Here is an 18098-nt window from a genome sequence, read left to right on the forward strand (position 1 = left end):
CTTGACCGGAATCTGACAACGAAAGAAGAGCATTTGGATTCCTCTGACCCACAATTACGATGAGAAGAAACTCCGATAACCCAAAGTTAATGACGGCGGCTGAAATTTGACCCGAAATCATCGGCCATGTGACGTTTAAGTGTTTAGTTTGGTAATGACTAACGACAACTTCAACGGAGGTAGGGTTTGGTGGAGGAGTGGATGGAGGATGTATTTTGTACTTTAGGGAGTTGTGTTGTTAATAAACACCCTATATGTAATCCATGTGGAATAGAAAAAAATATAATATTTTTAACTTTTTATTTTATTTTATTTTATATCCCAATGAAACACACCCTTTGAGATTAGACTAGTTGTTACGATCACATATCGCAACCACCAGAAAGTTTCCTAACGTGCGAGCACACGATCAGAGGGAACAAACCCCTTTCGATAGTTTTAAGACACCTTTTCGAGATGAATATTTTTAGGTTTGCTGATCGACTTATATTTGGTACATTTTTGGATCTAGGCTGCTAAGATCAATTTGATCATTTATTTCTAACCCTTGAATTATGAGCAATTTTGGTTCGAAGCTTTATGATCAATGCTTTAAGTGGGTTCCAAGCCTATGACGAGAAATGCTCAAATCCAATGGCTATGATTTTAAAACATGTCCAAGATGAGGGTTGTGAGGCATCTCTATTTTAGAGGCAATGTAAATCGTCCATCACATTGATTTTTTGAGGTCTAGATGACTTGTCTAATACTTTGAAAATTTTGGGCTAAGTTTATAATACAACCCCTAATAAATTGATAATGTCAAATTTTTATTATAAAATAATAAAAATATATTAATCCAATTTATAATAAAAATTTATTATTACTTAAATAAATATGTATTTATAATTATTTAAACAAATAAGAAAAGGATTGATTTGTAGGAAATGATGATATGACCCGAATGAGTCAAATCAATCATGATGGGTGAGACGAGAAATCGAATTTGAAAACCACGGCTACTAACCAATAATAATAATGATTTTTTTTGTTTTTTGGTTTCAAGTTCTGTCAAAGGATGGTTAAATCGTAATTTTGAAACTCGAAACTTGACTTGACCCCCCAATGCACATTGAGTCAAGTCGACAATTCATCAGCCGACTTGGAAAAATCTAATAGATATATTAAAAGCTTAAAAATAATAATCAACATTTTAAATAAAGATTAATCATTATTTTTTTCCCAGAAAAAAAAAATGTTACATATAGTCGAGTTTCTAATCAGGCTCATTTCTTTTCCAAGTCACTTAGAAATCCTATTTAGTCGAGTCGACGAGTTAGAAAACTATGGCTTAAACATTAATTAGTTACTACTGGATCCCAAATAATGTATTATGCCATGGGGGGTATAATTATAAATGAATCCAACTCCAAATCCTCAAGTTAGATAGCTACCCAACTCCTGTAGTACATGATCCTTGATTGAAAGTTGAAATTAAATCTCTGTCCCTCTCTCTTAAAAGGACAAAAAGGCCAATATGTCTCAAGCGTTGAAGTTGAAGTTTTCCTTTTTAAAGAAAAAAAAGAGGGTTTTGCTTCTTTGAGTAGATTTCAACCGTTGACATTTTTATTTTCTTTCTCATGGGACTGTGTTGTAGTAAGCACTTGGGTTTGAATTGGAATAAATAAGTCTAAAACAGGTGGCTTTCTCTATAAGAAGAGAAGTTCAAGAGAGATATTAGAAGAAAAAAAGAAAAAAAGAAAAAGGAGAGCTTCTTAGCAATGGAGGCTAGAGTTGTAATCAAAGAAGAAAAGAGCATTGAATCTAATGGTGATCATAAGGAGATTGTAGAGATTGGAAAGGTGAAGCTCTTTGTCTTCTTTATTTGTTGTTCTTCCAATAATATATTTTTTATTTTCAAGATTTTATAAGGATTCCCATATTCAAGTTTGGATATTGGATCAAGTTAATGGAATTTATCGAATAAATAAATCAGTTTTTTGTTGTTGAATTGTGGGTTTTCGATCATTTTTTTTCTTCTTTATGTTTCTAGATGTTCATATGTGTTTCAATCTCGTTGAATTTTGAAGGATATTGGATTATGATTGTATCATATTGAAATTTTAATTCATTTGGGTTATTTTGCTTAGATAATATCGAATTTGACCATACCATTCAATCTTCTCGAAGAATTACGATGAATCCCAAGTTGATTTGACTCATCTTGATTCAAATTCTTCTAGAGAGTTTTGAAAAAATTCATTGACATGTTATTGAATTATGTTTGAATAATCGGATTTTTCATGGATTGATCTTTGTTGGTTTAGCTTGGAAATTAAATGGATTTAAAGATTACTAAACAGGTAAAAAGCTGAGGATATACAGTTAATTACATCTAATATTTGGATCATTTCTTCAATAATATTGAACTACATCGATACCATTGATTACTCCTATATTTTTTTTTTCGATGTTTGATAATTTATTGATGATATTGTTTCTTTTTGTTTAATTTTTTATGAGAACTATTTGATCGATTTTCGAGCCTACATAATTGAAATATAGTTTCTTTATCCTAATTATTTAATTAAATAAATTATTTGCAAAATTAGGAACTACGACTAACCCACATTTCATCAATTATATTCTAAATCCATACAAGTTATACCCCTCCCTTACAGGTGATTGATCCAAGCCTTTGACCCAATTGACCCTATAATGGGGATATCTAGGCCAAAAATCATAGTTTATGTTTAGGTTTTGTTTTTCTATATAAAAACCTATTAGGATTGATGCAATCATGATTTTAAAATTTTTCTGAAACAAGAAAATCGAACCAAAATGGGATTTCTTCTTTTCATTCACAGATCTGGGAAAATTTTCAAAATCGTCTGAAATATCAAGATGACTCGTCTGAGTCATCGTGGTATATATTCTTCATGAACTAGACGATCGTTGAAACAAGATTTAAAACTATGGATGTACGTAATATCATCAACGATTTATAAAGTCTTAATCCTATATTAATTTCAATGAAAATACAATAATATGGTTAAGGTTCTAACATATAAAATTCATTTTTTTTCTTTTCTTTTTAATTTGTAATTAGGGTTCTAATTCTTATATTTACACAGATGCCTGCTGTAAGCCCAACTCGAGGATCATCAATGGATACAAACACAAAAGTACAATCACCAACACGAAAAGATCAGGTAAAAATGTCTAAATTCATCTTATTAGTTCATAAAAATAGTCTTCCATTAGCTTTATAACCTTATGTATGATCATTTCTTAGGTTTTAAAATGAAATTTCTCATATATATTGTTGTTTAGGATGATCAGCTCGAATCTGCCAAAGCCGAGATGGGTGAGGTGAGAGAAGAAAACGAAAGATTGAAGACGATCTTAGCTCGAATAGTGAAAGATTATCAGTCTCTCCAAACGCATTTCTTCGACATAGTTCAACAAGAACAAACTAAGAAATCAACAGATATAGCTCCTACCCATCATGAATTAATGGACGAAGAACCTGAACTTGTTTCACTTAGTCTTGGAAGAAATTCAAGTGAGACCAAGAAAGATGAGAAGATTATCAACTCTAGCAAATCTAAAGTAGATGATGAAGAATTCAAAGAAGGATTAGCTCTTGGATTGGATTGCAAATTTGAGGTGTCTAACTTGAGTTCAACGGAAAATGTATCGAACCCAAGCCCCGAAAACAGCTTTGAAGAACGTAAGGAAGAAGAGATGGGTGAGCAATGGCCTCCAAGTAAGATCCTCAAGACAATGAGAAGTGAAGATGATGAAGCTTCACAACAAAACAATGTGAAGAAAGTTAGGGTTTCTGTGAGAGCAAGATGTGATACCCCAACGGTTAGTATCCATCAAACCTATATTATATCTACATACTTGTCTTGCTTTTGTACTTTATAAAGATAGATGACTATTTATTAATTAAGCATACAAATAATTAAAGAGTGCTTCTACTAACACACCAACATTTACTTGTAACACACCAATGTAAGTAGTTTTGGAACGATCGATGTGTTATAAGTACAAAATTGGCGTGCCAATAAAATCTCTCATAAGTAAATCCAAATTGAGATATTTCCCAAAATGTGCACAACTTATGATCAAATTTTGGTTCTAGTATAGTATTCATTTTAATTCTCAAAACATGTTTTTCTAGTGAATTCGTCGTTTTTATGATCAACGAATTTTGATTTGATAAAATTATCAGCAAGATTGTTGATATGGCAAAATCATTGGCATTTTATCAATGAATTCGATGATTATAAAAAGTGACGAATTCACTGGAAAAACATGTTTTGGGAATTAAATTGAACAGTGAATCAGACTCGAAATTTCGTCATATTCAACGTATGAAATGGAGATTCAACCATCTAAATATGCATGGGATGTAAAAGGTTTTATGTTCAAAACGGAGATAATTAACATATATTGCCACACCAACCTTTGTATAATACACCAATTTTGAAATAATATGTAGTGTTTGGTGTGTTATATGTAACCATTCATACCCTAAAGCTCTTGAACTCTATAAGATTGCTTATTTGACTGAGTGATTTCCTAGCTTCTCTAATCTTTCATTCTTTTAGTTTTAGACCTCCCTTTTCATGTGTCTATATCCTTGTTTGGTGTGTTATATGTAATTTCATTACTTGGTTTATTAAAAATGTCTCACCAAAATCTTAATTACTTAGAATTCTAACATTATTAATGAAATTTTTACCTTTTTTAATGCAATTAATTATGTATTTATTTATCTACAGATGAATGATGGATGCCAATGGAGGAAATATGGGCAAAAAATCGCGAAAGGAAATCCATGCCCTCGTGCATACTATCGATGCACCGTTGCCGCTGCATGCCCTGTAAGAAAACAGGTATAATTTTTATTTTATTTTTTGTCAAATTTTAATTATTTCTTAGGCTTCTTGAATTAACTTCACCTTATTATAACATATGGTTCGATGGTTAGTAGTACTAATTAATATCTTTGTTTTTTAATATTAATTTTAGGTTCAAAGATGTGTTGAAGACATGTCCATCTTGATCACCACTTATGAAGGAACCCACAACCACCCACTCCCAATTTCAGCTACAGCCATGGCTTCAACCACCTCTGCCGCCGCGTCTATGCTTGTGTCGGGCTCAACAAGCTCTCGATCATCCCTTATCGCCTCAGGGCTCACCACCACCTCAGCTGATCTTCATGGATTAAACTTCAATCTCACAGATCATAATTCAAGATCAAGACAATTCTATCTACCCAATACTTCAATTTCATCTTCACCTTTGTGTCCAACTATCACTCTTGATCTCACTGCACCCCCATCATCATCATCATCATCATCATTATCTTCATGGACATCATCTCAATTCAATAGATTCCCTTCAAATTTCCCTACTACACAAAGATACTCTTCAACAAATTTCAACTTTTCTTCCACTGATTCCAACACTACACCAACATCTTGGGGCAATGGGTACCCAAATTATGGGACACAATCCTTTAGTAATAAGAACCAAATGGGTGGTTCTTTAAATCTTGCAAGGCAACCTCATGAACATTTCTATCAGCCTTACTTGCAAAAAAACAACCCAATTAGTACACCTCCTCAACAATCTTTGACAGATACTATTTCGGCTGCAACCAAAGCGATAACATCAGACCCAAGTTTCCGATCAGCATTAGCTGCCGCAATCACCTCAATCGTCAATGTTGGTGGTGGGGCCCACGGAAACCAAGGTGGTGGGGTAGAGAATTTTGGACAGAATTTGAAGTGGGGAGAGCCCTTTTCGGCGATTTCTACCTACTCATCAACCACAAATGGGAATGGGTGTGCGTCGAGCTACTTGAACAAATCGTCATCATCGAATACTCAACAAGGGAGCTTAATGTTTCTCCCACCTTCATTGCCATTGTCTTCCACCAAGAGTGCCTCTACTTCGCCAGTTCAAACTAGTGACCATATCAACTAATGGGTGGTTTAAAAATTTGAACGTTGGGAATGATTTTGATATAGTTGGTATCCTTAAAATCCCAATTAATGATGTGTAATGAAGAAAAATGTTCTTGATTAAGATGACATCAAGCAAGAAAATTGCACAAAATGTTAGTTTTTATGACAATTTTAATGTGATATATTTGACCAAATATTGGATGCATGAAGTCATGAGATTAGGATTTCTCTATGATTAGATATATGGTCTACTAGTCTTATCTAGTTGTAGTTGTATCTACGTGTATGATAAAGATGTTTATTTTGTCAAAATGAAAACAGGATTCCAATTCATCAGATTATTAAAATCAAGAATTATGTGTGTTTGATTATATATGAACCCTATGACGTTTGATCGTTGGCTTTTGATATATGGCTAATGGTTCTAATGATTGTTTACAGGCAAACGATCGTAACCATTCATTCCGTTGAATTTTTCTGGACAAATAGAGTGGTGAACGACTATTCAAGATTCAATACTAAGATTCGTTGACCATAGCACGCATTTCTGGTTGATTCAATAAATCAGGCATATAGAGTTTGCAATTCAAGTTGACTAACAAGTTTTAAAACTATGAATATCTTCCCATATTAGAAGAAATATTCAAATTAAAGGTCCTAGAAAAGCAAGAGCATAGTTAGTGATTCTCCATATAATTCACAGCCGATGCACAAATTTCTTGAATAATACAAGAAAAAAGCTTACGCCTTAGAGGAGATGTACACCTTTTATATTAAGAATTGCGTTGAGGAAAAAATTATGAATTTTTATATTACTTTTTCTTTCAGATTTTATTTGATTTGCAAGTATTACACAAATGTAATGTACAAATGTTTTTGTCTCGAAATTACTCCCATTTATCAACATTTCTCTCCATGAGTTGTGTCAATACATGATACAAACGCAACCAATACACCAAAAATAGCTATGAGTTAGTGATGTAGTTCATATCTTTTTTGGTGTCGTAACACCACCACTCTGCGGCCGACATCCTCGACGGACCACTCTATGATAGCTTCCCCTTTTGTACCCTTCTTTCTAGTCTCCCAGGTCGCCTTTCCACCAACACCACCTACGGCGGCCACTGTTTGGCAGTTTTCACTTTGATACCTGTCTTTTTGCCGCCCCAGGTAATCCTTCCCCAAGTTGTCCTTTCAAGGTTCAAATCCGAGCCATGATATTGACTCTACAACCAAATGAAACGAACCCAACAAATACACCAAAAATATGTGCATGTAGCGATCAAGATATTAGAACTGAGGTTGAGAGCCGATTCTTGAAGCGCTCATGCACATGAGGGACAACCAAATTGGTAGACTTCCAGTTGTTAAAGGCTGGAAGAGGAAGATTGTTTGAAACATAAGCAAAACATGCATAAAATTAAACTCACGCCAAACCTTTTTTTTCCTTCCAATTTCAGATATTCTGAGGGCGAAGATTTCTCAACTTGTGGGGTGCATGTGGTAATCATAACCATCAATGTGAAGGTTCCTACACCAAAATCAACCCTGTAACCTCAAGATCTATATATGGAGAGAGAGAGAGAGAGAGAGAAGGGGGGAGGAGGGGGGGGGGGGGGGGGGTTGTTTTCAAGAGCCAATAACATAGCCAAAGTGTTTTGTACTACATGAGTTAAAAGTTTTGGAATGGGCTGATTTTTTGTGAGAATGATCTTTACGGTGAGAAGATCATCCTCACAAAAAATCAGACCATTCTGAAACTTCTAACCCCAGTTTACAAGTGGAAGAATCGTGGACCGTCAATTTTTACCATTAATTTGTAAACAACTTCTGATGCGGTTATAAGTTTCGGAATGGGATGAATTTTTGTTAGGATGATCTCCTCAACTTAGAGATCATCCTCACAAAAAACCAACCCGTTCCGAAACTTTTAGACATTTAGGACTAAATTTGGGCTCCCAATTTTGGTAGTGGATCGCTACCCATATATATATAAACCAAAAAATCTGAAATGGTCAAAGATTTTTAAGGTTCAATCATCAAATTGGGATTGCTATTAACATTAAGAAAATTCTCAGCCAAACATGTGCACCACCTGCTACAGCTAATTGATTGCAGTTTACCTGAATGCTCTTATATTTTCTCTTTCAAATGTTGTCTCAACCAAACATCCCTTTTGGTAGGATGGTTTCTGACATGCCCATGTAAGGGAGGCTCGCAGGTTCAATTCCAATCAAACTAGAATTCCCATGTTTAACAGAACTACACTGTACTGGCTACCTGAAATAACTAAGCATTGGAGTGTCGTTAAATCCCCATTCCAGGAAATCAATCGTTACATCTATCAATAGCTTGAAATTCAAAATTTTAATCGGTTTATGATGCCGAACCTGAGACCATCTGCTTGTTTGCAGTTATTTGTTTTATGTAAACCAACTTTTTCTTACAGGCAGCTCAACATAACGGCTTTCATGAATCGCTTCAACAACACAATAATTAATCTAGGAAAGTTGCTCCATCAATAACATGAACCCTTGATTCCCTTTATATAATCCTTCTTACAAACAAGTTCACTGGGTTCATGTAAGAAACTGGAAAGAAAGACGAGATTGTCGGTATCATTTCATCCACAAATATAATTTCTTGCTTCATCTGTCAGCCCCTTAACCACTTCAACAATCACTTAAGGTCTGTGGTGAAAATTTTTCAAACCAGTGACACTGTATTTGAACCCAACAGTCACATATTAAGATGTGCTTACGAATTTATGTCCAGCAAATCTGTTAAGCAGCAATTGTTTCATTGATATATTATGTACCCATAGTTTTTTGTGACACTTCCATCAAACTACAACCAGGAAATTTCCTTAATCCCCTATTCTTCATTGTTTCTCTAATCCTTTCTACATCCTTCCATCTCCCCTGCCCGGCGTATATACTAGACAGAATCACAAAGGGAGTTGGGTCTCGAGGGTCTAATTCCGAAAGCCTTTCGGCCATCTCTTCCCCCAATTCAGCATCCAAATGACACTTGCAAGCACCAAGTAAAGAAGCGTAAACAGACGTCGAAGGCTCCGCGATTTCTTGAATCAGATCCCAAGCTTCGTCAAGTGACCCGGCTCGACCCAAAAGATCAACCATGCAACCAAAATGTTCCGGAGCTGGATTCACACCATAATGTCTACTCATCATCCTAAAGAGATCCAACCCTTTCTCGACCTTACCAGCATGACTACATGCCGACAATATACTAATGAAAGTAACCGAATTGGGCTGCACTCCCTCTTCTTCCATTAGTTCAAATATTTCGAGTGCAGATTCATTCTCCCCATTTCTTCCATGCCCTGAAATCATCGCATTCCAAATTGCGGGATCATCAGATGTTCTTTCAAACCGATCAAACACTTGACGAGCCCAAGAAGAATACCCACATTTCATGTACATATCAATGAGTGAAGTGGATATGAATTCATCGGCATCAATAGCACTCCTAATTGTGTGGCCATGAATCTCTTTTCCACTTTGGAGAGCAGATAAAACTGAACAAGCCGGTAGAAGGCTTGTGATTGACTTCAAACTTGGGGTTTCGCCTGCTAATTGCATTTTATTGAAGAAAGTGAACGCTTCAATCCCCTTCCCTAGTTGCGCAAACCCACTAATCATCGAATTCCACGAAGCTGAATCGGGCACCAGTCCTTCCGATTCTAACTGTTCGAAAAGCTCAACAGCAGTGTCAGACCGACCATTTAACATCATTCCCGAGATCATCGAATTCCATGTTATTAAGTTCTTAACGCAACCTAGTTCCTTGAAAATCTCATAAGCTAACTCTGAACACCTACATTTAGAGTACATGTCAACAAGTGCCGTTCCCACCATAACGTCATAACCCATCTCATATTTCAATATGAGATTGTGAACTTGCTTACCAAACCGAATATCCAAAAGATCTGAACAAGCAGAAAGAACAGAAACCCACGTCACCGAACTCGGTTTTTCACCCAAAAATCCTCTCATTTCCTTAAACAAATCCAAAACCATATGAGGCAACCCACTCTGTAAAAGCCCCGAGATCAACGCATTGTAGCTAACCACATTCTTATCTGGAATCAATTTAAACACTCTCAAAGCCGAAACCAATTCCCCACAATTCGAATACATAGTGATAAGAGCAGTGGCTACATAAACATCGGTCTCAACACCCAATTTTACTGCGAAACCATGTATTTGCAAGCCATGTTCCACCAATTCACAGGCAGGTAACGCGCTAGCCAGTGTAACAGAATTACATTGGAATCCTCCCAATCCAACATGTTTCAACACCAACAAGGCTTCTCTACAATACCCATTTTGCGATAACCCGGAAATCGTAGAATTTATCGAAGCTAAGTTTCGGTCAGGCATTTTTTCAAACACTTTGAAAGCATCATCTAATAAATGAAGCTTCATGTACACGTCTGTGAGAGCTGTAGCTGTGTAGACATCATTGTGGAAACCTGTTTTGATGACATGGGCATGTACTTGATGACCCATGGGAGCTGCTTTGACCTTTCCAATGGCTTTGAGGAGAAATGGGAAGGTGAAGTTGTGGGGGTGGAAGTTGGTTGCATGGAAGTGAGTGTACAAAGAGAGAGCTTCTCTGTAGAATCCATTTGATACCAGTTTTCTAATGTCACCCTTCATGGGCTGGGCCTGCAATGCTGCATCACCCTAAATTACTAAAGTTTAAGAAGCCGGATTAGGTTGAGCCGACTTTTTTGCCCAACTAATGGCTTTGGGTCCGACCAGAGTTACTTTGATTGCACCCACCTGTATTTGTTTTGAGAGATTCTATTGGCACACCAAATTTTACTTACAAGTTAGAACAGACCAATTCTTTTGAAATAAAACAAGTATGGTCAAATAATTTGGAGACCTAAAATGCCCCTACTTTGACTTTTAATGTTATTATCATCAAGATCATGTTAAAGAAAAAAATAAAAAAAAATGTTTCAAGTTCAATAAGCGGATTGGTCAAAATGGCAATGGTAATTTCGGATCGATAAATGATTAATGCCCGTAAGTCATGAGTTCGATACGCAACATGAGCATTAATTCTTCAAGGGTCACTCGTGAGGGTGCACCCTCACTTCCCTAATGTGTGTGATGTGCAGGTGTTGCATGTCCCCCAAGACTAATTTTTGGACAAGAACATTGTCTATAGACTAGGCAAAACCCATACACGATCCCGATTTGTTGTTTACAAGGATGCCCAATTATTATAAAAAAAATGTGAAAAATATATAAAAATACCATTTGAATTTTTTTACCAACACTTCAAATATACTCTTTTACTTTCAAATTGATGACATACCCTTTAACGAGTCTTAATAGATTATTACCTAAATGCCTTCATATTTAACCTTCAACCAAAATCTATCAATTTTAAGTTTTAAGATTCTCTCTCTTTGATTCTAAAATATAGTTACGGGATATATCATAACTTTGAAAATATTGGGAAATTGAAATATCCACCAAATTCGGGAAGGGGTATGACTAAATCACTCCAACTTCACAAAAAAAAAAAAAAAAAACATAATTTGAAAACCCAACTTTGACATTGATGTCTCAAGTGAATAATCTCGATTTCAACCTTGTTTGAATAAGAGAGTCAATGTGAATCACCCATCAATTTGTCTAGTCTAAAATTCAAGATGACACTTGATGTCTTGAATATATATTTAGATCCATGAAACTAATCAAGTTGATCAGTTAGTTTTAATGACTTTTTACACGAAATAATAAAGTTGCTATTGGCATCATCGTCCATTTAATGATTTTTTCAAATAATTTATTTTTACAATAATATCCTTTCAATTTTACTATCATCCCCCCCTCTTTTTTTTTTTTACATCCTTTTCAATAATAAACCTCTAATTTGATTGTATTTCTTTCTTTTACCCTTTTAATCTCAAAGATGATTAATAATATCTTTTTAATTGTATTATTTTCTCGTTTCTATCATCAAAGAGGATAAATTACACTTTCACCTCTATAATTTAGCATAATTCCATGATTATCCCTTAATGTTTCGGCAGTCGCACATTCACACTTACCTCCCTTATAGTCATCTAATGGTTCACTTACACCATGTCCGTCTAGTTGCCAAACAGTTCAAAAATGAATTTTACATTTCATAAAGATCATTTGATCCTTTTTAAAATATATTTTTTTAAAGAAAAAAATTATTGTGAAAAAATGGGTTTACTTGTAAATGCTTACGCAGGACATTTTTATAATTTTTAAAAATTTAATGTTTGTTTATGATAAAATAAAATAAAATGAGAGTGTAAAATAGTAAAAATAACATCTAAAACATTAACACCGCCTATGAAAGGGGAGGTAAGTGAAAATTTCAAAATTTTAGGGGATCAAAGTAGAATTATGCCAAATTATAGGGGTCAAAGTGTAATTTACCCAAATTAAAAGGTTGTTTAAATTCACTTTAATTGGATGACTCGGACGGGTCAATTCGGTGAGTTTGAAAACTGTAGCTAGAAATCTGGGTTAATAAGTGTCATACGTACATATATACGAAGACCAGAGAGAGTAGAGATAGGTGTAACAGAGACATGGCCGACCAAAACAAGCCAACCAAATCCCTATAAAATCCAAAACCCTAATTCTATCTCGCTTTCTCTATAAATCCTTCTCTGATCTCTCTTTTCGTCTCTCTATCAGTTTCGTAGCTTTAGAAACCCTAGAGTTCACTTACCCAGATCCAGAACCCTTTGAGAAAACCCTAGTTCTTGTATTGAATCTGTAAGTCTTTGAAGGCTTCTTGCCGCATCTGCTTGGTGGTAAGTTATTATGTGGATTGGTTTCTATATAATTTCCTGATTTGTTGTTTACTTCATGTTGATTGATGTGTTTGGATCTTCGTTTATTTTGTTTGGTACGGAAGAAACCCTAATTTAATTTAGTTTTTGTGTAACTTGTGTTCATCTGAGATGGATTGAGGAAGAAACCCTAATTTTAAATTTATTTGGTTGTGATAAAGGTCCTTGCTTTGTAGCAAAAAACTCTAATTCACACGATTTGGTCTTCTCGATCTCCTTCGTTTGTTAATAAAAATCTCTTAATCTATCTAAAAAATAAAAAAAAATCTGGCACTACTTTGAGCTTTGGTGGACAGTATCTTAGATTGATGATACGATGTGGGTTTTTCACATTGAGAACTATAAATCGGTACAAATTAGAGAAATTGAGTGGTGAGGTGATGAGATTTATTCCTTCTTGTCTTCAAATTTTCACGTCTTTAATTTATTTTGACGACAAGTTGGATTGCCATCGTAACACTAATACTGACGTGTTATTTTTATTTTTATAGATCCAAAATGTTGCGATGATGAAAGTTTCAAACTTACCGAAAGCATTTTATATAGATGTGTATGTGCTTGATGTGATGTCGACATGGTAGTTGCCATGTTGATCCTGAGCGGTTAGCTGAGCAACATTTTGATCATGAAAATTTTCATCCTACTATTTTATTCATGATCCTTTTTCATTTAATTTAAATTTCTTGACTTTTTCTAGTGATTCCTCATCTCTCTTTGGAGTAAATATGATAATTAGTGGTGCATCTTAATTGTTTCGTTTCTTCAAAATTGCAAGAGATATGAAGATTTAAGATTTTGGGAGAGTTGCTACTCAAATTTATATGCTTAGTTTGCATTCAGAATTTCATTTCTATTAAAACATTTCAATTACTTTACTTCTGTTAATAGTCTTAGATCCAAAATGTTGCAGTGATGAAAGTTTCAAATTTATTGAAAGCATTTTATATACATATATGCGTGCTTGATGTGATGTCAACATGGTGGTTGCCATGTTGATCCTGAGCGGTTACCTGAGCAACATTTTGGTCATGAATTTTGTTGATCCTCCTATTTAACCAGAGACCCTTTTTCATTTCATTTAAGTTTTTCTTTTCCTGGTGATTCGATTTGGCAGTAAGTAAATAAATTAACGTATAAAAAAATGACAGTAAATTTGATAATTATTGGTGCATCTTACTTAATTATTTCATCTATGGGTTTCTTCACATGAGCAAGAGATATGATGATTTAAGATTTAGCGAGAGCTGAAAGTCAAAAATTATCTAGCCTGCTCATGCAAGAATGGTTGGCCACCAAAGCAAGTAAATCTAGTAACAGACTTTTTTTTTATATCTTTTTTTAATAATTGTTTAGAGGTTGGTTACTTTAATTTGGAGGACAATGAGTATTACCATGTTATTAGGCTTGTTCATTGTAATGGTGACTCATTTTCCTTGCTGACAGTATTACAATATTCTTAGTCCTCTAAGATCTTCTTCATTATGTTTTAACAATTTTGTATATCTGATTTCAACATATCATTTCTATTAATTTCTTACTGCCTAGATGCAAAATGTTAATATGTCATTTTAGTTAAGCTTATTTTTCCTAGCATTTCCCATTCCAGTTTGACAATATTTTTATTATGGATTTGTTGAACATCAAGTAATTGTTTCTTTAGCAAGAGCTGCTGAGGTTTAAGTTTTAACTCTTCAATGTTTTTGTGTATTTTTTTTTAAAGAACTTGAACTGCAACTCTATTGGAGTGATAATCCCGATTTTAGTCAGACCTGGCTTTGTGGCTTAGGCCTTGTTATTAGGTCAATATTTTTTCTTTTCAGTGGGGGAACCATAATATCAGCTGTGAATTTCTTAGCTATCTTTGCATTTGTGAGTTCACTTAGACCGAATCCTAGGATAAAAAACACTCCTGTGACTGTTATAATGAGTCTATTACTAATTAATCTTGTTTAGGAAACATTTTTACCAAGTTTGCTTTGTTTTGGTTGGCCTTCGATGGATATTTTTAGGCGGTGAGGATGTCAACATCTGCAAGGAAGAGGCTAATGAGGGATTTCAAGAGGTTGCAGCATGATCCTCCTGCAGGCATCAGTGGTGCACCCCAAGACAACAATATAATGCTTTGGAATGCTGTTATATTTGGGTAAGTTTAGGGCTGAAAAAGGTTTTGTGTTCTTGTGTAAATATTTTCTTAATGAAATCTTACACTTAACTCCTTTCCCTTCATCTGGTATTCTGGTGTGCTTTTGGTTATGTAACTTATGTGTACTTTGGACTTTTTGTTTTCAAGTTAGTCTCATTGATACCCTTTCTGGTTTTGATTGCAGTCCTGATGACACTCCTTGGGATGGAGGTGAGTCCATTCTTGCACCCAAACATTGATTAAAAGAGTGGATATTAAGCTGCACAGAAGATCAATCATTTCATTTCTCTCTACTTGTGCTTAAGCTATGCATGATATTTTTGGTGGTTTTGTATGGTTTTATTGGTTTTGTCTTATAAACCTTTCAAGAAATTTGAATTCCATTTTGATTGATACTTATCTGGCTATATGCACTTATTGAATAGCTTTATTACTGTTTTGCTGACTTCTGTTCATTCATGAGTAGGTTATTTTATAATATATGACCACCTTTTTTGTTTTGTTTTTTAATTCTCTCTGTTTTTACCTCTTTTTTGAGCACTTCAGGTACGTTTAAGTTGACACTTCAGTTTTCGGAGGATTATCCCAATAAGCCACCAACAGTGCGATTTGTTTCTCGAATGTTCCATCCAAATAGTAAGTTGGGTACACATTAACTAATAAGGATCAGTATTTTTTGTTCCTTGGCTTCTGTTTCACATGTCATCAATGATGTTACCTTTTAAACCAGGTTATTTTGGGTGCCAACTTTTTCTCTTACTTCTGCTACTGCTATATATGGATTAAACAATAGTGGAAAATTGCTGGTTTAAAGGACTAATCTACATATTTGTAACATGTGTGTTCTTTTTAAAACCGTGAACATGTGTATGCATTTCCTCATAAGCCTGGGCTTTACATTTTCTGTGTATATCAGTCAAGGAAATTCTGCAAATGACCAAAAAATATTGGATAAAGGGAGACATGACGGATAGAGAACTTGCTATGTACATTTCAATGTCATAGAATAATTTGAAGGAAAATGTTTCATTATCCTGGTTTTCACTTGGTGGACTGTACAACCTCTTATTTCCCTCTTATCTTCCCTCCCTTGACTTGTTACCTTTATTCTCGTTTTTCTTCCCCCCTTTTCTTGGTGTTGGAAGAGAGATTTTGGTTTAATGTTTAATTCAGATTTTACCAAAGTTTAACCTTGTTTAAACTTTGCCAGTCTATGCAGATGGAAGTATTTGTTTGGACATTCTTCAAAACCAGTGGAGTCCTATTTATGATGTAGCTGCCATTCTTACATCCATTCAGGTATGTTTTGAGTCTCTTCTGTCTATTATCCTAGATGAGTATTGAGTAGGTAATCAGTGTTACCAGTTGGGAGGCCAAAGGTCTACATAAATTGCAGTTTTAGATCGATTTGAGTAGTTAGTGTTGCTTCAGTTTTCTGCACCTATATCTATAAATCTCAAATAATCTATATTTCTTAACTAGCATTCAAAGTTGACATTAGATAAGAGATACCATTGAATAGACTATAAATCGTTTGTCAAACAAGATCGGCATTAACTTAATAAGTTGACGAATTTATTAAATTCTGTTTCCAATTATATTTGTGGTCTGTCTAGTCTACCAACCATGTAGTTATGTTCTCTAAAAGTGATCATTGGCTGATTGTAGTCGTTGCTTTGCGACCCAAATCCAAACTCTCCTGCGAATTCAGAAGCTGCACGAATGTTTAGTGAGAACAAGCGTGAGTACAACAGGAGAGTACGTGACATTGTTGAGCAGAGCTGGACAGCTGACTAACTATCCCCTCCGGTGTGTGTTTGCCTGTGTGGCTCAAGGGTCTGTTCGAGCGAATGGCCACTTGAAACAATTCTATCATAATGCCTTGGTAATTCTCTCTTGCTCACTTGGAGGGAGTGGATGTCCGGACCCTATTTGTTTTGCTATGATTTACTGCATTGCACATTTCCTTGAGAGCTTATATGTATATAGATATTACTTTATCTGTCTGGGAACTTCTCCAACATGTTTTAAATCAAGGGTGTCTATTAATTACTGAGGAATGCTAGTGCAAAATCTAGTATGGCAGACTGACTGGCTGCAAAACCTTCGTCTCTTGAGCCCTACTTGGTATGCTGAAAAATAGTCACAAAGTTGGAGTATAGGCTTAAATCGGCAAGGGAAAACTTCCGGAAAAACGTAAAAAATGGGGGGAAAAAAACATAATGTAAGTTATGAAAATTCATAAAATCAGGTTATTATTATCAAATCCCATATTTCTACATTTATGAATTACTAAATTCTATTATTCATCAAATCCCACAGTTTAAAATAGAGAAAATGTCTAAAATTTTGCCTCTGAAAAAAAGAAAAAAACATTTTAATCGTATGCCAATTTTTTGATTGTGCTGAAAATTATTTGCATTTGAAAATCATTTGCATATGCAAATAATTTTCTGAAATCAATTGTACTGTTGCTTGGTTACACAATGCTAATGATTTGCATTGTAAAAAATCATGGATCACCTAAATTCTCAAGAAATTTCAGCAAGTAATTTGCAGCATAAAAAGTTACCATAAATCATTTGCAAAATCATAATGAATTTTTTATTGCAAAGATCAATCAATCACGAAAAAAAGATTCGCAAGAGGTTTCCAATGGTTACCGAGCAATAGTAAATCATTAATGGCAAAATATTTGCAATGTACATCATTAGCAAAATCAAATGATTTGTAGTGAACCAAGTAGGGCCTTAGTGTTTTCCCAATTTCATTGTCTCTCCTTCATGGTTGAAAAGTCAGAACACTGTAGCACAATATCTATCCAAATAAACATTGTCACAAAGAAATAATTGTGGTTCATTATTAATTTTGCTGTTTGTTTTGGAATTTGGAAAGAAGCATTAATGATTGGGTACATGGTTTGTAACTTTTTGTGGCTATTATAAGATGAAGTTGGAGAGCTACATTGAAACTATGTTCTTAGAGATGATGGTGTGGGACAAAGCCAGTTAATGAGCCAACTTTATTAACAAAAAGTAATTGGAACCTGAAATTGACAATTTTGGATTGTTCTAGTTTAATCATAACCCGTGAATGACCAAGGAATTCTAGA

General features: G+C 34.6%; 3 protein-coding genes and 2 non-coding genes across 6 annotated transcripts; 4 read left to right on the forward strand and 1 right to left on the reverse strand.

The window, feature by feature from the left end:
* Positions 1 to 1638: 1638 nt before the first annotated feature.
* LOC147394964 (WRKY transcription factor 72A-like) lies at positions 1639 to 6229 on the forward strand. Its single transcript, XM_086453831.1, has 5 exons — positions 1639 to 1841; positions 3114 to 3191; positions 3313 to 3852; positions 4773 to 4886; positions 5023 to 6229. Exons 1-5 carry the CDS (start codon positions 1761 to 1763, stop codon positions 5983 to 5985), a joined length of 1776 nt encoding a protein of 591 aa, XP_086309957.1. The 5' UTR covers positions 1639 to 1760; the 3' UTR covers positions 5986 to 6229.
* Positions 6230 to 6761: 532 nt separating this feature from the next.
* LOC147394965 (Pentatricopeptide repeat (PPR) superfamily protein) lies at positions 6762 to 10742 on the reverse strand. Of its 2 annotated transcripts, none has more exons than XM_086454653.1 (2): positions 8357 to 10742; positions 6762 to 8246 (listed from the first exon to the last, which is right to left on the reverse strand). In XM_086454653.1, exon 1 carries the CDS (start codon positions 10646 to 10648, stop codon positions 8777 to 8779), a length of 1872 nt encoding a protein of 623 aa, XP_086310779.1. In that variant the 5' UTR covers positions 10649 to 10742; the 3' UTR covers positions 6762 to 8246; positions 8357 to 8776. The 2 variants fall into 2 exon arrangements, with proteins under 2 accessions (XP_086310779.1, XP_086310778.1); XM_086454652.1 differs by having other exon boundaries at positions 6764 to 7497; positions 8090 to 10742.
* A 1812-nt stretch (positions 10743 to 12554) lies between these two features.
* On the forward strand, positions 12555 to 17046 carry LOC147394966 (ubiquitin-conjugating enzyme E2 2-like). The gene is made up of 6 exons (XM_086453658.1): positions 12555 to 12804; positions 14853 to 14986; positions 15171 to 15196; positions 15533 to 15622; positions 16197 to 16285; positions 16655 to 17046. Exons 2-6 carry the CDS (start codon positions 14862 to 14864, stop codon positions 16781 to 16783), a joined length of 459 nt encoding a protein of 152 aa, XP_086309784.1. The 5' UTR covers positions 12555 to 12804; positions 14853 to 14861; the 3' UTR covers positions 16784 to 17046.
* Positions 13345 to 13458, forward strand: LOC147394967 (small nucleolar RNA snoR128). The gene has a single exon (XR_015181901.1). It is a non-coding gene; the product is annotated as a small nucleolar RNA snoR128 (small nucleolar RNA).
* LOC147394968 (small nucleolar RNA snoR128) lies at positions 13748 to 13861 on the forward strand. The gene has a single exon (XR_015181900.1). It is a non-coding gene; the product is annotated as a small nucleolar RNA snoR128 (small nucleolar RNA).
* Positions 17047 to 18098: the final 1052 nt, after the last annotated feature.

Source organism: Akebia trifoliata, chromosome 9 (assembly GCF_017979445.1).
Source record: "Akebia trifoliata isolate Shusen 1 chromosome 9, ASM1797944v1, whole genome shotgun sequence".
In the NCBI taxonomy this organism is placed as follows: domain Eukaryota; kingdom Viridiplantae; phylum Streptophyta; class Magnoliopsida; order Ranunculales; family Lardizabalaceae; genus Akebia; species Akebia trifoliata.

Excerpts from the sequence above, each read along its gene's own strand:
- LOC147394965 (XM_086454653.1), bottom strand. The coding sequence starts at position 10,648 with ATGAAGGGTGACATTAGAAAACTGGTATCAAATGGATTCTACAGAGAA.
- LOC147394964 (XM_086453831.1), top strand. The coding sequence starts at position 1,761 with ATGGAGGCTAGAGTTGTAATCAAAGAAGAAAAGAGCATTGAATCTAAT. Across the intron at positions 1,842-3,113 it reads AGATTGTAGAGATTGGAAAG|ATGCCTGCTGTAAGCCCAAC; the intron begins GTGAAGCTCTTT and ends ATATTTACACAG. Across the intron at positions 4,887-5,022 it reads CATGCCCTGTAAGAAAACAG|GTTCAAAGATGTGTTGAAGA; the intron begins GTATAATTTTTA and ends TATTAATTTTAG.
- LOC147394966 (XM_086453658.1), top strand. The coding sequence starts at position 14,862 with ATGTCAACATCTGCAAGGAAGAGGCTAATGAGGGATTTCAAGAGGTTG. Across the intron at positions 14,987-15,170 it reads TGGAATGCTGTTATATTTGG|TCCTGATGACACTCCTTGGG; the intron begins GTAAGTTTAGGG and ends TTTTGATTGCAG. Across the intron at positions 16,286-16,654 it reads CCATTCTTACATCCATTCAG|TCGTTGCTTTGCGACCCAAA; the intron begins GTATGTTTTGAG and ends GGCTGATTGTAG.